Source organism: Sceloporus occidentalis, unplaced genomic scaffold (assembly GCF_023333645.1).
Source record: "Sceloporus occidentalis isolate IW3139 unplaced genomic scaffold, rSceOcc1.0.p SCAF_137, whole genome shotgun sequence".
NCBI lineage: Eukaryota > Metazoa > Chordata > Lepidosauria > Squamata > Phrynosomatidae > Sceloporus > Sceloporus occidentalis.
Window position 1 is genome coordinate 1,482,346 of NW_028317117.1, and position 17,693 is coordinate 1,500,038.

General features: G+C 40.8%; 1 protein-coding gene and 1 non-coding gene across 2 annotated transcripts; one reads left to right on the plus strand and one right to left on the minus strand.

Annotated features, from left to right (window-relative positions):
- Positions 1–932: 932 nt before the first annotated feature.
- Positions 933–17,690, plus strand: LOC149281210 (vomeronasal type-2 receptor 26-like). Its single transcript, XM_089499556.1, has 8 exons — positions 933–937; positions 2,101–2,392; positions 9,500–9,872; positions 10,123–10,160; positions 13,033–13,263; positions 14,100–14,223; positions 14,334–15,215; positions 17,614–17,690. The coding sequence occupies exons 1-8, from the start codon at positions 933–935 to the stop codon at positions 17,688–17,690; spliced, it is 2,022 nt and encodes a 673-aa protein (XP_089355682.1).
- LOC149281211 (small nucleolar RNA SNORA35) lies at positions 5,982–6,111 on the minus strand. The gene has a single exon (XR_016278065.1). It is a non-coding gene; the product is annotated as a small nucleolar RNA SNORA35 (small nucleolar RNA).
- Positions 17,691–17,693: the final 3 nt, after the last annotated feature.

Consider the following 17,693-nt stretch of genomic DNA (forward strand, 5'->3'; position numbering starts at 1 on the left):
TTTGATTGACCTTCTGCTGGAACTGAAAGAAGGTCAGTTGTGTGAAAAAGAAAGTAAACTGTCTTTGAATTCTATGGTTTTACATATCGGGACATAATAACAATCATGTTCCTTAGTACACTGTGTCATGATTTATTCAACTGTCTTATACATAAACGTGCATATGATGGCTGTAGTCACATTAAATAGTCATTAATTATTTTTGAATTATTCTAATGTATAGAATATATTTGATGTATTTCTGTGTCTTAAACCTTCTTTAATGTCCAATAATCACAAAACCCAAATATATTTATTTAAATTCTTATTTTTCATTTGTATTTTTACTATTTGCAATATACTGTAAATGACTATGATAATTGCACTGAACTTTTAACTGTACAGAATAATTGTGCATTTTTTATTTAGCTGTGAATTCACTTGGTGATTGATCTCATGTGCACATTAGATATTTGGAGAACAGGCCAGAATAGCGATTCCCAACACACAGATGTATGAGCTTAATTCAGAATGCTGGTAAATGTATTACGCCTTAGTGTATAAAACAAGGGCACCGGAGTCGCTTTTAATTCATTTACAGGAGACACAGACTGCATCTCACCATGTACTGAAACATGCAGCTGAACCCTGCACACATCATGATATTCTGTATTATGCTGGGATATATTGCATTGTCCAGAATAATAATATTTAAATCTATGACCGGATTGTATTCATTTAGTGTGTTACTGATTATGTTTGGTCTGTGTTTGACACCTTGCAAATCTGCAACAAAACACTCAGAATCGGCCTGTAAATTACGAATAAGGCAAGCATTCGACGACTATGAATTTTTTCAAGATGGAGATGTTATAATCGGAGGAGTGTTCACTGTACATTCGGCTGTGCAGGATTTTCAGTTTACAAAAATACCTCTGGAGCACATGATCTGTATGGCGTAAGTTATCTTTACTAGATATTATAAAAACTGTGGAATCCTTTTTTTTTTATCTGGTGGCTGGACATGGCACCACCATACCTAGGCAGCCTATTAAGACACCTAATTGTTGGGATTCAGAAAACAGATACCCTTCTAGATGTGCTGTAAGCAGATGAGAAACACAAGGAGATCAGGGGTGTCCTTATTCAGAAGTTCTGCTGGCGCTTCTATATCAGGAGGGAACATGACATGCAAAGGGGGGGCATGAAAAGTTCTTTTACACTTACATACAGTTAAAAGCATTGTTCCTATTACTGTTAAATACCCAAATTGTTGCCAGTAATAATTATTCTATGAACTATAAACAGTAATTCAGATTTTTTCAGGGAATGTTGAATTGTCACATGACATAAAAGTAGTCATGGTTTATTTTGCAATGAAAACTTGAAAGGATTTTTTAATGTTTAAGTGTGTTTACAGATTAAAATAAGCAAGGTAAATGTATTGAAGCCTCAGCTTGTGTCTATATCATGGACAAAGGTATCTTAACTACTTTTTCTCAAGATGACTGTTCTTTATCTCTTCCCTTTTTGTTATTGCTATTTTTTTGTTGATGTGCTCAGGCAGCCTTTATTTTAAAAAAAAATGAACTTTAGAAAAGGAAAGCTATGAGATAATGCTGGCCCTGCAACACTGATCTATTGATCTATTGATAATATCTCCAAAATTATTAAACTGCTTGCCAAGCAAAATGCGCAGGCCGAAGGTAGTGTTACTTAATTTCATTTTGATAGAGTTGGAGACGGTTTCCCTGCAACAGCACAGACATGAAGGGGATTAAAAAAATATGAAAACTAGAATTCTATGTATTTTTCTCCCCGTAAAATACTTTTGTGCAATATCTCCAGCATGAATGCAAATTGTGCCACCCTTTCCCATCGTAGAAATAGAAGCTGTATTATAGGTTTTAGAAGTAATTTATAAAATGCACCAATCTACCAAGTGGCAGCAGTACCTCTCACTTTACTACCGATTTCTAACACACGGAAATAATGCCTATAAACTGTTATTCATCACCAGTGGCCTTTTCATTTACTTACATGGATTCACATTATGGTTATGATTATTAATCAATTTGTGAAACTAATTTAGCACAAATGTCCAACTGTCTATTTCCATAGGCCTTTCTACCTTTCGTACGCACATGTCCGCATCTTTCTTTTTACCATTGAACAAATTAATAATGATACAGATATTTTACCAAATATCACGCTGGGATACCATCTTTATGATTCTTGCTTAGATACAAGGAAGGCTGTAAAAAGTGTTTTACAAATTTTATCTGGACCTGGGAAGACCATCCCTAATTATTCCTGTTCTGAACATGGGAAGGTGGCTGGTTTTATTGGAGATCACTATTCAGTCACCACTGTGCCCATAGCGCAAATACTCGGGATATATGGTCATACACAGGTGAGTCCATTCAAATCTGATCTAATTAAATGCCAGTCTTTTTCTCTAGTGGCTGTGACTTGTAGATTGCAATTACCGAGACACTGAATTAGAGATTCATTGCCTTATCAACAGATGTAAAAGCAAACCATAGACAGAACTTATAGAAAGTACCGTATTGGCTCGAATATAGGCCGCACTTTTTTCCCCCACTTTAAGTCTTTAAAGTGGGGGTGCGGCCTATATTCGGGGTCTAGCGCCGGGCAGGCAGCGGGGCTAGGATACAGATCCCCCGCAGCGGTGCAGGGGACCTCCATCCTACTCCCCGATACGCTCAGACAGCCTCCCCTGCCAGCACTTCCCACGGGGGGGGTGCCGGCACGGGAGGTTGTCTAAGCGCATCGTGCGGTTGTCTAACCGCACGATGCGTTTGACCTCTGGCCCCCCGCCTGACTTACCGGAGCAGACTCCCGGGTGTCTTGCGGGGCCGGCGGCGGACATCTACGCAATACGCGTATACAACTTCCGGTGCCGGCACATCCGGAAGTTGTATACGCGTATTGCGTAGATATCCCCCGCCGGCCTCGCAAGACACCCGGGAGTCTGCTCCGGTAAGTCGTGGGGCAGAGGAGGACAGTGGCAGCATATCTCGGGGGGGGGTTCGGACAGTGGCAGCATATCTCGGGGGGGGGTTCGGACAGTGGCAGCATATCTCGGGGGGGGAGGACAGTGGCAGCATATCTCGGGGAGGGAGGACAGAGTGGCAGCATGTTTTTTTTGTGCTTTTTTAAAGAAAAAAACTTTTTCTTTAAAAAAGCACCAAACTTTTAGGGTGCGGCCTATATACGGGGGCGGCCTATATCTGAGCCAATACGGTATTTGTTTTGCTGAGGATATCACATTGGAGTGCAAATGCAGGTTCTGGTCTGCTTTTTAGGGTAGGCTTAGGGGGCATAGTGACCACATGTTTGGTTCTCTTTAAGCTAGCATAGCAAATTTAGTTTTTCCATCAAGGTACTTTAACCCTTTAAAAATGTACGGGGTGGCGGTACAATGCAACAACGACAAAGCCTGTACGTGTTTTCGCCACGATCTGCGGCTTTGCAGCATTGAAAGGGCAATGGAGCCCACCTCACTATTCAGTGTGATTAGTAAAAAAAATAAAAGTTTTTTTATGCGCAAGTCCTACAATTTTGTGAACAATCTTCACAAAAATTCCCACATGGAAAGAGTTAAAATATTGGCATTTTAAATGCCCATAGGGTGCCTAGTTTAAAAAAAAAAAAAATGCATGATTTGATGGGGAAAATTGAATTGGCCGGCTTCCAAGATGTCCCAAATACGGGACGTGGGCACAGACTGGTCAGATGTCTAAGTGGCAAAAAAATACACACCTCACAAAGATGGCCTTTTACCTCCCAAATAACCCAACAAACCCATGTGGGGTATCTCTGCGCTCAGGAGATGTTTCTGAACAGATATTGGGGTGTTGTTTCGTAGTGACATATACCAGGAGCGGGGCATTTATACCTGGAGTAAACCATAAAGCTAAACAAAGGCTGGTGGTAGAATTAGTACATTGAAAGGGTTAAAATACCAGCATTTGAAATACCTTGGGTTGTCTAGTTTTCAAAAATATATGGTTTGATGAAGGAAATTGCATTAGCCGGCTTCAAAGTTACCCTAAATAGCGCATGGGGCAGAATGACCAGCTTTAGGGGAAAAATGGTTTTGAAATTGCAAAACGCTACTTGTACTTATTGCCCCATAACGTGCAGAAAAAAGCAAAAAAAAAACATAACAACATTAGGTATTTCTAAACTCAGGACAAATAGTAGAATCTATTTAGCAGATGTTTTCATTAGTTTTTGCAGATGAGTAAAAGATTTTTCAAAAAAGGGAGAAAATATTTTTTTTTATAAAAAATCACCATATTTTATCATTTTTTATAGTAAATTAGATGATATGATAAAAATAATGGTATCTAAAGAAAGCCCTGTTTGTCCTGAAAAAAAACCCCCAATATATAATGTGTGTGGGTGCACAAAATGAGAAACAAGAATATTACAGCTAAACAGCAACGCTGAAAAATGTTAAAATAGCCTTTGTCCCAAAATGTACTACGAGTAAGAAACAGTATTGCCATTAAGGGGTTAATCAGCGGTAGGTACAAAGAAATTTTGTAGTCAGTTCCACAAAAAGAGATTTAAGGACAAGGTCACAAATAGCTAAAACAGGAAAGCAGGACACTTTACTAAAGTAAAGTAGCTGACAACTTTCCAGCAAATAGACCACAGAATATACAATTTTTAAAAAAGAACACCACCAGAAGATGATAATAGTAATACTACTACAACAGAGGAGAATACAAAAGTTACAATATATTTGAGAAAGATCAAAATGTGTCTCTTAATCTGAGAGGACTGAGCGCTACAAGGGATGCTTGTATTTTATTTTATTTTATTTTGTATTTTATTATGTCTACGTTTTCCCAGCAGCCAAGAAAATGCTTGTAAGAATTGTAATCTTGATTATGATTGGGTTTTCAGAGCAACCTGCCTAGCTCAATAAGTAGAACACAAGACTCTTATTGATCTATTCAAGTTAACCCATTAAGGACCGGGCTTATTTTTTATTTTTGTACCCTGTGGGACTGAGGCTGTTTTAACACTTTTGCGGTCCTTGTGTTCAGCTATAATTTTCTCCTCACCCATTTAGTGTATCCACACAAGTTATATATTGTTTTTTTCAGGACAAGATGGGCTTTCTTCAGATATCATTATTTTGATCATATCATCTTATTTACTGTAAAAAAAAAACATGGTGAAAAATTGAAAAAAAACACCTTTTATGACTTTTATTTGAAAAATCTTTTACTCACCTAAAAAAGCAAATAAAAAACTAGCTAAATAGATTCTACTACTTGTCCTGAGTTTAGAAATACCCAATGTTTTTATGTTTTTTTTGCTGTTTTTTGTAAGTTATAAGGACAAGCAGCGTTTTATGATTTCCAAACCTTTTTTAAAAAATCTCGTCAGTCTGCCTCCATCTCCTCTTTGGAACATCTTTGAAGCCGATTAACTCAATTTAACCCTGTCAAACCATATATTTTTGAAAACTAGACACCCCAATATGTGTCCAGCAACATCTCCTGAGTACAGCAATCCACCACATGCATGGGTTTGTCATATTGTTTGGCTGGTAAAAGGCTACTTTTGGGGCATGCGTAATTCAGGTTTTCAATACTGACTTTTAGCATCTGGTCATTCCGCCTCCATCTCCTCTTTGGAATATCTTTGAAGCCAGTTAACTCAATTTAACCCCATCAAACCATATATTTTTGAAAACTAGACACCCCTGGGTATTCCAAATGCTGTTATTTTAACCCTTTCCATGCACCAATTATACAACCACACTTTGTCAAACTATGTAATAGTAATTTTTTTTCCACACAAATTGTACTTTAGTTACAGATATACAGGTCCTGGTATATGTCACTGTCCTGAGTACAGCGATACCCCACATGCATGGGTTTGGCAGGTTGTGTGGGGGCTAAACTGTAACATTTGAGACATGCGTAATTCACTGTACAACATCCGGTCAAAACTTTTTTTGTACCCAACTTTCAGATGGGGCAGGCTACAAGAAAGCCTCGCCTTTCTCCAAGAAGGGATTTGATCTAGCACCGTTAAGCGATCCCTCAGCCATGGAATAGACACAGGGGACACTTGTCGCAGCAAAAAAACATCTAAAAAGCAGTAAATGGGGAAAAAAATACAAAAGTGGAGCAGGGAAAAAAAATAAAAAATAGGCAGCTGTGTGGTACAGCTTGAAGCAGTTACCAAGGCAGAGTGCAGGTTCTCCAGGGCAATCTGGACAGTAGAATGGGGTGTCCTTTCTTTGCCCCCTGCTGTAGCATACCCTGCATCTTTTTGGGGGATTCTGCTTCTTCTCTGTAGGAGGAATTTTAAAAATAAAATGGCCCCAATTCTGCTAGACTCCATCACCGCCCGGGGACCATGTGCATCTTGGTACAAGATATCCGAAATTACTCGAAGCTGAAATTGCAAAAAAGACATTCCGGCATTTGCTTTTTCGTGCAACAAAAAAGCATTGTAGGTTGCAATTTGCATCAGATAAATTGCAACCTTCTTGTACCAGGCCTTTGTCTTCCTCAAAATGAGGTAGGGCTGTAGGAGTTGATCTGACAGAAAAATCAGTAAGATAAAAGTTGATGCTGCTATGGGATCAATCCCTAAGGACTGATCTACAGCAAAGGAGTGGTTAATGGTACCTAAAAATAATATGAAATTATATAAAATATAAAGTATAAAAAAATGTGGATAAAAATAAAAGTGCACAAACAGCAAAAAAGTGCTGATGTGCAATATCACTGCCAATGCAGTGATCAACGGTAAGGAAGGGGTTAAAATAAAAAGAGGGGCTCTTATAAGAGCCTTTGTGGATAATTTTTTTATAATATTTTATAAAAAAAGTATACCTTTTTTTACCACGATCTGTCTCTCTCCCTCACTAAAAGCAAGTGATGGAGGGAGGCAGATCTTTACCGGTCAAAGGCAAATGTTTATAAACATTGCCTTTGACTGAGCAAATCAAGATCACTCTCCTGAGTGATATTTAGGCTTGGGGTGTCAATCACTGGATGCTGATGGCATCCAGCAACACCACCTAGTGATGAAAGCGATTTGAAATCGCTTCTGAGGCCATTGTCAGGAGAAGGGCAGCGCCATCTTGGACGGTAGGTTAACCATGGTGGCGCCCTGCCGCTAAAAGCTTAGTTTAAGAAACGATCAGAGGTCGTTTTTTCCACTTAGTTGGTGTTCTTGATTATATTTAAAAGACCTGCCGTCTTTGTTTTTTTTTACTAATAAAAACGTTCCGGGGAGCGATCTAACTGCTCCCCGAGGTTTTTTGCGTGACGGTCCTGAACCGGCAAAGGTCGTGAAGGGGTTAAGGGTTGACTTTAAAGAGGTTGCATGTTAACACACTCAATAGAACTTGTGCATACATTGACATATACTTTCTTAGATCTGCCAGTGACTTTAAATGCTGTGAGATTAAAATAAAGTAATGCAACTTTATTTTAATTTAGTAGAAATGTTATGGAAATGCATATTAAAACACTTAAAAAACTTAAATAGGATGTCCTATTACCCAGGTGTGATAATTGCCCACTTCCTTGTCCACCTCTGTGAATGGTATGGCAATAAAATAAGCTTTGGGGGTATATGGATCATCCTGTGCCACCCCCTCATCCCACTCCTAATAGGATTAGGGCATATAAAAGTTTAAATGTAAACCCTTGCCTTGACCCATTGCTACATCATGTGCCTCTCACCCTCTTTCAGTTTCTGCAATGTTTAAAAAAATATATAAGATTTTGTAAAAAAAAAAACACCCTCCACAATAAAAATAATCTGAAAAAAGTTAAATGTTAAAAAAAACCAAAAAACAGTGGTACCCTATTGTCAGGAATGGGAGATGGAGGAGTCCGGTATGCAGGATAACCCTAAAGGTCAAAAAGCATAAACAGAGTCAGATCTACTAAATGCAGTGTAGTCCAGTACAAGTAGCCGGGGTCAAGGTCATGGAAACCAGTGTAGTCCAGTACACGTAGCCGGGGTCAGGTGCATGGAAATAAGCGTCGTCCAAGATCAATAGCCAGAGTTGGTACACAAGAAATCAGGGAGAGCCGTTTAGTACCCAAGGTCAGGATTATGGAAGGCAGCGTAGTCAAAGGAGGAAGCTGGAGGCTTGATGCTGGATCTAGTACACGGACAGCGGGTACTCAGGTGAGTGACTTCTTGGGGGTCCGGTATGCAGACCCTAACACCTATTAACCAAGGGATGCACGGGTTATGAGTGACCTCTGCTCTTAGTCCTCCAAGTGCATGAAGAGACAAGTTTTTTTTAAACCCTAGATGATATAGACCTTAAGTATGCCTACCCTTACACCCATCCTCAGTTCAGGAGAATGTGTGCTCCTGAAACACACTATAAGAGACACATTTCTCTTGTATAGGGGGGCATTAAAAGTACCTTATTTGATCGATTATAAGACGACCCCCCAAATCTGAATATTAATTTAGAAAAAAAAAGAAAAAGCCTGAATATAAGACGACCCTATAGGAAAAAAGTTTTACCAGTAAATGTTAATTCATGTAAACTATTTTTTTTAATAAAAGCTATGATTGAGAAAAATATTTTGGTTTTATTTCCTTCTATTTTCCAACCTGCCCCCCCAGTTATGCACATCTGCCCCAGAAATGCCTTATACCCCCTATATGCCACTGTGCCCCATGAAATGCCTTTTGACCCCCTATGTGCCTCTCTGCCTCCAGAAATGCCTTATACCCCTATATGCCACTCTGGCATTAAGGGGTTAAAAGGCATTTCAGGAGGCAGAGTGGCGTATAGAGAGTTAAAAAGGCATTTCTGGAGGCAGAGTGGCATTAAGGGGGTTAAAAGGCATTTCATAGAACACTCTGCCTCCAGAAATGCCTTATGCCCCCCGTTTAACACTCCCTCCCCCTCCCTCCTCCAAACTTACCGGTGCTTCTGACTCCCCTGTCATGTAGCCGGGGCAGCATGTAGAACTTACGCTGCAGCCGGAAGGAGGTGTGGCTAGCAGCGGGGGTTGTCTGCGTCCATCGCGCAGACCTTCCCCGACTATCAGAGAGATCTCTGATCTCTGACAGCCAGGGAAGGTCTGCGCGATGGACGCAGACAACCCCCGCTGCTAGCCACACCTCCTTCCGGCTGCACACCGGGTACTCAGAAGCACCGGTAAGTGGGGCGGGGGGGGGGGGAGACAGGAGGATCCAGGTCCCCTGCAGCTGCGGGGGATCTGGATCTTAGTCGTCTCATAGTCAGACCTATTTGAGGTCTGATTATAAGACGAGGTCGTCTTATAATCGAGCAAATACGTCAATTCCTTGACAATATTCATAGGTGGAAAGATTCTGGCCAGTGAGAGGACATGCGGTGTTTAGCAGAAATAAATGTTATACCCATCCTTGTTCCAAATGTATTCTAGGAAAACAATACTTTAATGCATTGTATGATTATCAGAAGTTACAAATGATATAATGTTTTCATATTTTGTAGATCAGCTATGGAGCCACAGATTATTCATTAAGTGATCGACGTGTCTACCCGTACTTTTTCAGGGCACTTCAGAATGAACATGTCCATTTCTTAATAATATCCGACCTTCTGAAACACTTTGGCTGGACCTGGGTTGGAATATTTACATCGGATGATGACGGTGGAAATCAACAGAGTCTTATTTTAACCAAATATCTCAATGATCAGGGTATTTGTGTTGCCTACACAATACATAGCAACAAGGGCATCAAAAATGATTTACATCACATCAGTGAAACTGTTAGAAAATCTTCTGCTCAAGTTATTGTGATTTGTGGAGCCTTAACATATGCTTCTATTAGCACACTGCTTGTCTTAAAAGATGTTTTTCACAGTAAGACACTAATTCTTCCCCCTTCCTGGGCTTCAAAGGAAGAAGTGTTTCTGAGTAATACTGGCACATTTAATGGCAGTTTGGGTATTGAACACTCGCCTATATTGTTTCCTGGAACCAAAAATTATTTCGAAGATATCAAACCCTCCAAATTCCCGAACGATGGACTACTTGCAGATATTTATTCCCTATATTTCCAATGTTTGTCTTTAAGTTCATTGAAAAATAAAATATTAAGTTTTTTTTACAGAATATCTTTACGGAACTGTACTGAGACAAAACGATTCGGTAAACTTGGAATGGATTTATTTACCGGTGTTTCTCCACGAGTGCATTTTGCGGTAAATCTTATGGCTCATGCTGTGGAAAGCATGAATTTAAATTTGAATAAGGCGCCTTATAAAAGAGAAAAAAGAACAAATTTCAAACACCAGGTAAATATTAGAAAGACCCTATATGAGGAAATTTTTGTTATTTGACTCATTAATGAAGACGCCGTCAATCGCAATATTTAACAATATGCACTTAATTGATTACAAATATTAAAGAACATGGAACATCCATTAAACCATCCTCACATGGTGGGACACAGTGTGTTGCAAGTAACAGTTCACTAATTAACTAAATAGTGAACTGTTACTTGCAACACACTGTGTCACACCATGTGAGGATGGAGATATAGAGAAGTAAGTAGGGTCTAAGTAATATCCCCCAATCTGACATAGAAACAGAATTTGACGTCAGGTAAAAATCAATCGATATAGCTTTATGCCTATCGCATGTCTGTTTAACCCTTTACACCAGTGGTCCCCAACCTTTTTGGCACCAGGGACAGGTTTTGTGGAAGACAATTTTTCCACGGATTGGGGGCGGGGAGTTGTGGGTTTGATTTATGTGCATTACATTTATTGTGCATTTTACTTCTATTATTATTAAATTTAAAATGTAATGAAATATATTTGCAACTTCCCTGATTGTCTTTCCATCCATTAAAAGCACATAAAATTGTGGCACTCTGCCCCCCAGATATGCTTTATGCTCCCCTGATATGACACTCTGCTCCCCTGATATGACACTCTGCCCCCCCTAGATATGCTTTATGCCCCCCCCTAGATATACCACTCTGACCCCCCCCAACTTACCAATGCACCCCCAGACTCCCTGATGCCTAGTGGGGGCAGTCGATGCACAACGTTTTAGTATTAGACTGTGACCTCTTGGATGTAGCCATTTAAACAAAGTAACTAAAAACATGTCTTGTTTTCAGACGCCACAAAATGCCGTATTTGCTCGATTATAAGACGAGGGTTTTTTTCAGAGCAAGTGACTATGAGACTATGATCCAGATCCCCTGCAGCGCTGCAGGGGACCTGGATCCTCCTGTCTGGTAACCTCAGCTGCTGCTGGCACTTTCAACGGGCGTCTATCACCGAGCGCCGGCGAAAGCACGGGCAGCAGCGGAGGCTGTCTACGTGCGTACCTTTCCCGGCCTAGCGTTCCCTCCGCTCCGGGATAGCCTGCCCACTGCCGGGATAACCTGCCCACGGGGAAGCAGAGCTGGTTGGGGAGATCATTGATCTCTCTGTGACAGGGGGCGCTCCAGAAGCAAGACCGGCCCGTCCATGGGACCCCGGCAGCACTGGGCCGTCCCAAAGTCATCGGCGAATCCGGTAGACTTACCTCTTTAATTTTTGGGGTCACACAGCGTCACTGCGTAATCACGTGGGAGTGGGTATGTAAGTGGGTATATTAGTGTCTGGGTGTGTAAGTGGCCCCCTATATGCCACTCTGTCCCATGATATGCCTTTTAATCCCCTATATCCCAGAGTGGCATATAGGGGTATACGGCATTTCTGGAGGCAGAGTGGCATATAGGGGGTTAAAAGGCATATCATGGGGCAGAGTGGCATATAGGGGGTATAAGGCATTTCTGGGGGCAGATGTGCATAACTGGGGGTAGATGTGCATAACTGGGGGCAGGTTGGGAAATAAAAGGAAATAAAAACAAAAAAAAGATTTCTCAATCATAGCTTTTATAAAATATGAAAAAGTTACATGAATGAATATTTACTAGTAAAAATGTTTCCTATAGGGTCATCTTATAATCAGGCTTTTTCTTTTTTTCCTAAATTAATATTCAGATTGTGGGGGGTCATCTTATAATCAAGGTCGTCTAATAATCGAGCAAATACAGTACTAATAGGCTTTCTCTTCCCTCTATGTTTATGTCTCATATGCCTATGTCTTTTCCATTTTCAGTAAAACTTACCACCAACAAGCAACAGCCTACCCTAGCAACTGGTGAAAAAAAAAAAAAAAAATCAAATGAATATTGTAAAAGAAAAAAAGAATGTCTGTAATTGATGTAATGTAGATCACTTCTAAGCAACAGGTTTAGGCCACTGACATTTATCAATGAGACCTATCATTAATCACTGACCTAACGTGGCACTAATAAGTGACCAGACAGTAATCAGTTATGAAATATTTTAAAATAATAATAAAATTTATGTTTGAATGCTGGTGTTTTAATGATTTATGCATGGTCACTATACGCATGTGGGGACTGCAGATATATGTCGCAGTGAAGGAGTTCCCTTGCCTTCTTAGCCCACATCCCGAACCTGGAACAGAAATTGAGAAGACCCTTTAAAGGTTGAAACACAACCTTTATTAATAAATCCTACTCTACTTATACATTCAGCATTGATTAATTTCTTTGGCACCTATCCTATCTACAAAAGGGGAGCGTCTAGTTTCCAAGGTTTAGTTGATGCTGCAGGCTCAAATTTTTGTCAACTCGCAATTTAACGAATAGGATTATTTTCAAACGAAATCATTACTAGGAAGTGACTGGAAGTGTGCCTTTTTGTGTATTTTTTCATACAATAAGTTTAAGTTTATGTGAAAATCAATAAATGTTGCAAATATGTTTAGAGTGATGCATTCATATTAATGTTGGTGTGCTGTTATGGGCAAACAAAGTTAAAATTGTGCTTGTTTCTGAGAGCCCAGTTGTCATGAACGCTACAATTCCCAATGACGGCAGCCCATTCACAAAAATGGTCACAGCTGTTTAAAATTTCATTTATTATACATTTTTACATAGAATTATTATATTATGTTATTATCTTAATACATCTTCTACTTCATTTAAAAGATACATCATTATATAAAGAATACAGATTATATACGGGGCTCGGACAAGCCAGTGCCTGTTTTTGATCAAGATGGTGAATATGTTCTCCCTTACATGCTTACAAATATTAAATTCACATCTGATTCAGTAAGAAATGACAGTCATGTAGGCCTTTATACTCCTTGGTATCCAAGTGGTCAGAGGCTTGCCATTAACACACATGTGATAACATGGAAGACCAACAACAATGAGGTCAGAAATTTAGAAATTATTAATGTAGTGTATGTAGTATGTCTAATTCCATTTCAATATTACACTCATTCCATCCATAACCTCTCCTTCTGTTTTAGAATTTTTAATGAAATACCAGAATCACCCCCCCCCCCCCCATAACCCTTACTGTAAACAGGGCCGGCCTTAGGGGTGTGCGACCTGTGCGACCGCACAGGGCGCCATGGTTGCAGGGGCGCCTGACCGGGACTTAGATTAAAGCATCGTTTTTTTTTTTTTAAACTTTATTTAACATCATTCATGTTAAATAAAGTTTTAAAGAAAAAAACGATGCTTTAATCCAAGTCCTGGTCAGGGGCTCCGAGCGGTTGCTCGTGAAGTTCTAAGCAACCGCTCGGCGCCCCTTACTCTCCGTGACTCCGTCACTGTGCCGGCGCTCAACATGAAATGCCGGCAGAGCGAGAAGACGGATGCCTCCCGCTCTCACCGCAGGACTCCGGCAACAAGGTAAGTGTGGGGGGGGGGGTAGTTTGAAGGGGGAAAGGGGGGGGGAGTAGTTTGAAGGGGGGGTGTAGTTTGAAGTGGCGGGGGGGTGTAGTTTGAAGGGACAGAGGGGGGGTGTAGTTTGAAGGGACAGGGGGGGTGTAGTTTGAAGGGGCAGAGGTAGTTTGAAGGGGTAGAGAGGGGGAGTAGTTTGAAGGGGCAGAGGGGGGGGGCGCCAGAGGAGTAGTCCGCACAGGGCGCCACAACGCCTAAGGCCGGCTCTGACTGTAAATCTTCTGAATCAATCTGAATCAGCCTTAACAGTTTGGTCTGTAACAAAGATGTACGTTAATGAATTCATATTTGTTTGTCAGATTCCCCGATCTCAATGCTCAAATAATTGTTTACCTGGTCAGAGGAAAGTCCAGCTATTTGGAATACACTCCTGCTGCTACGACTGTGTTTATTGTTCAGAAGGAGAAATATCAAATGTTACTGGTATGTTAGACCTGCACTGAGTACTGAATCATTGGAATATTAAAATATTAACCTATAAACAGACTATTGCTCTCTATTGCTAACAATATATTACTTATCACTTTTTACAGACAGTGACAATTGTTTAAAATGCCCAGTAGATGAATGGCCAAATGAGAAAAAGGATCGATGTATTCCCAAAGTGGTGGAATTTCTATCCTATACAGATGATACCTTGACTGCAACAATGGCATCTGTCTCAGTTCTCTTTTGCTTAATTACTCTGGCAGTACTGAGATTTTTTATTTTACACTGGAATAACTATATTGTTAAAGCTAATAACAGGAACCTCAGCTTCATCCTCCTTGTTTCCATAATGCTGAGCTTCCTCTGTGTGTTTCTGTTCCTTGGACGGCCAGTGGATATAACCTGCATACTTCGCCAAACCTCCTTTGGAATCATCTTCTCCGTAGCTGTGTCTTCTGTATTGGCCAAGACTATCATGGTCTGTATTGCTTTTAAAGCCACCAGGCCTGGCAGCAAGTGGAATAAATGTATCGGAGTGAAACTGCCAATTTCTATAGTCTTGTTCTGCTCGTTTATTCAAGTTCTAATTAATATCATTTGGTTGATTATTTCACCTCCCTTTAAGGAGCAGGACATGCACTCTTATCAGGGAAAGATCATCATTCAGTGTAACGAAGGCTCAGTTATTGCCTTTTACTCTGTCCTGGGCTATTTGGGGATCCTGGCAGCTATGAGTTTTATTATAGCTTTTTTAGCCAGGACATTACCAGACAGTTTTAATGAGGCCAAGTACATCACCTTCAGGATGCTGGTGTTCTGTAGTGCTTGGATTGCAATGATCCCGGTGTATCTGAGCACCAAAGGGAAATACATGGTGGCTGTGGAGATCTTTGCCATATTAACCTCAAATGCTGGACTTTTGAGCTGTATATTTTTCCCTAAATGTTACATAATCCTTTTTAGGCCAGAAATGAATAGTAAAACATGTATGTTAAAGATTAATGATTAACAGTTTCCTGCCAACATATATGCTGCTTCTGGAATCCCATGTTATCATTTTCTGATTAATGGAGCTATACTTGAAAACATCAATATGAATTGGAAAAAATACACTAAATGAAATTATACACAGGAGCATGCATCAATCTAAATGTTTATAGATACCTTATTGTATAGAGACTAGAACTACTTCACAGCATTCAGCATAATTAAAGTCATTTTTCTCCATTGCCCCTGTTCAGGGATGTCTTTAACGTGGGGGCAATAGTGGCAGCTCCCCTGAGTCCATTCCTTACGGGGGGCGCAAACAGAGCCGGTCCATACATGGGTCTGCTAGGTCAGTGGGACCCAGGCGGTATTTTGATAGAGGCGGCAATCACAGGTACCACCCTGCCAGCTCTCCCTAGAAGTGGACTGAACTGCGAGCCTCTGGAGGAGCAGGGCTAGTTGGGGAGATCATGGATCTCTCTTTAATCAGCCCAGAATAAAGGGAGCACGTCACTCCTCTATTTCACAGCTCTCTCACAAAACTTGCTGGCTATTGATGCTGAGTGCCGGGATATGATGTCAAATCTCAGCACTGAAGCCGCACACACAGCGATGGAACACTGAAACAGAGGTCTGTAGGAATTGATCTCACACGTCCACCACAAAACTTAGGAGAGATAATGAATAAGGGGAGAGAAGGGAAAAAACTGAGGCGATAATGAGAAGGAGGAGAGATGCGGGAAAGAGTAAAGATAAAAAGAAAGACGAAAGAGGTAGATTAAAAAGTATATTTATAAAGCAACACAGGGATAAAGAGAAAGGAGAGTGATTTTGACAGTTGAGGAGTGTAAGAAATCATTTTTATACTTTTATTTTGTTCTGCACATTTTAGGCCTGAATGCAACTTGAGTGCTAGGAACATATGGTATCAATTAAGTGACGTATTTTTTAGGGTCTTCTGTGGAATGCCGGTGTATCCTATTACTGTTCTAATAGGATTCCTTTACGTATACCCTAACCAAATGTAAAGGGGTATAAATTGGCATGACTAAAAAGACAAAGTCTCTTTCCACGCTCTTTCCACGCTCTCATCTTCATCTCACCAAGATATTTAGCCTACAATACCTTTTATCAACATTTGTTCCAGCATTGGTATTGTATGAATTGATAATTTGTTATCTAATAAACCTGATTAATAAGACATAGAAGCTGTGGTCTTGATTGCTGTTTGATCACTGGAGAAGCTTAGATATTCAAGACAAAGAATATTCTAACAAGGAGAAAGATGAAGAGTAAAAGGAGAGAAAATGAGAAGGGGAGAGATAAGGAGAAATGGAGAAAGAAGAGAGATGAGATAATCCTAAATGCTGTTAGATTTAATCTATTTGCACGACTTTGAGGCTGACATATTTAATTAAAAAAAAATGTATGTGGGGGACAGCATTTCATCCTTGGACCCAGGCAGCACAATGTCTTGGACCAGCCCTGGGCCAAAAGCAGCTGCCCCTTGAGCCTACAACAACACCTGAGAGGATTGCAACTCACACATCCGTTTCGGCCACACTATTCATTCACTATGTGATCTGCATCGTGTTGTGCGCCTCCCATGCCCTGCGCATGTGTCATGTGGACGTATTGCAAAAAGTCACCTTACAGTCAGAAGAAGGGAAGATTGCACTAACTCTGACAGTCTGCTCCTAATCTGCAAGGGCAGTGCAGCAAGTATACGTGACCCCTGCCGCATTTACAGTGCCCCCACCAGATATCTGTGTTTGTGGCTTTCAGTGGGTAAATGTGTGTATGGATTTAAGTGGAGATACCTCACTGGCCACTTTATTAGGTACACCTTACTAGTACTGGATTGGACCCCCTTTTGCCTTAAAAACTGCCTTCATTCTTTGTGGCATACTTTCTACAAGGTCCTGGAAACATTCCTCAGAGATTTTGGTCCGTATGTTAATGATGACATCACGCAGTTGCTGCAGATTTGTCGGCTGCATATCCATGATGCGAATCTCCTGTTCCACCACATCCCAAAGGTGCTCTATTGGATTGAGATCTGGTGACTGAGATGATGTGAGCTTTGTGACATGGTGCATTATCTTGCTGGATGTAGACAGTGGGAGTGCAGGGATGTGCAATTCGTATCGTCCAATGCCCGGGACATGCAGGTGTTTTTTTTCTTTCATTTGTAGGTGCTGCAGGGGACCTGGATCCTCCTCTCTGGCAACCGGTGAATGTTTGCATGATGCAGACAACCCCCTCTACTGACTGCACTGCCGCCTGGGCTTCTACAACTGAGTGCCGGCGTGACATGACCTTCCAGTGCTCCACCATAGAAGCCCCAGCGGAAGTACCGGATAGCAGCAGCAGAGGATGTCTGAGCGCATCCTGCAGACATTCACGGCTGCCATAGAGTAGGATCTCCCGCAGTGCTGCAGGGGACTTGGATCCTTCTCTCTTGCAGCCGGTGAATG

What these genes read in the sequence shown, in the direction of transcription:
- LOC149281210 (XM_089499556.1), top strand. An exon ending in GGATATATGGTCATACACAG is followed by an intron (nt 2,393 to 9,499) that starts GTGAGTCCATTC and finishes CATATTTTGTAG; the next exon opens with ATCAGCTATGGAGCCACAGA. An exon ending in AGAAATGAATAGTAAAACAT is followed by an intron (nt 15,216 to 17,613) that starts GTATGTTAAAGA and finishes CGCATCCTGCAG; the next exon opens with ACATTCACGGCTGCCATAGA.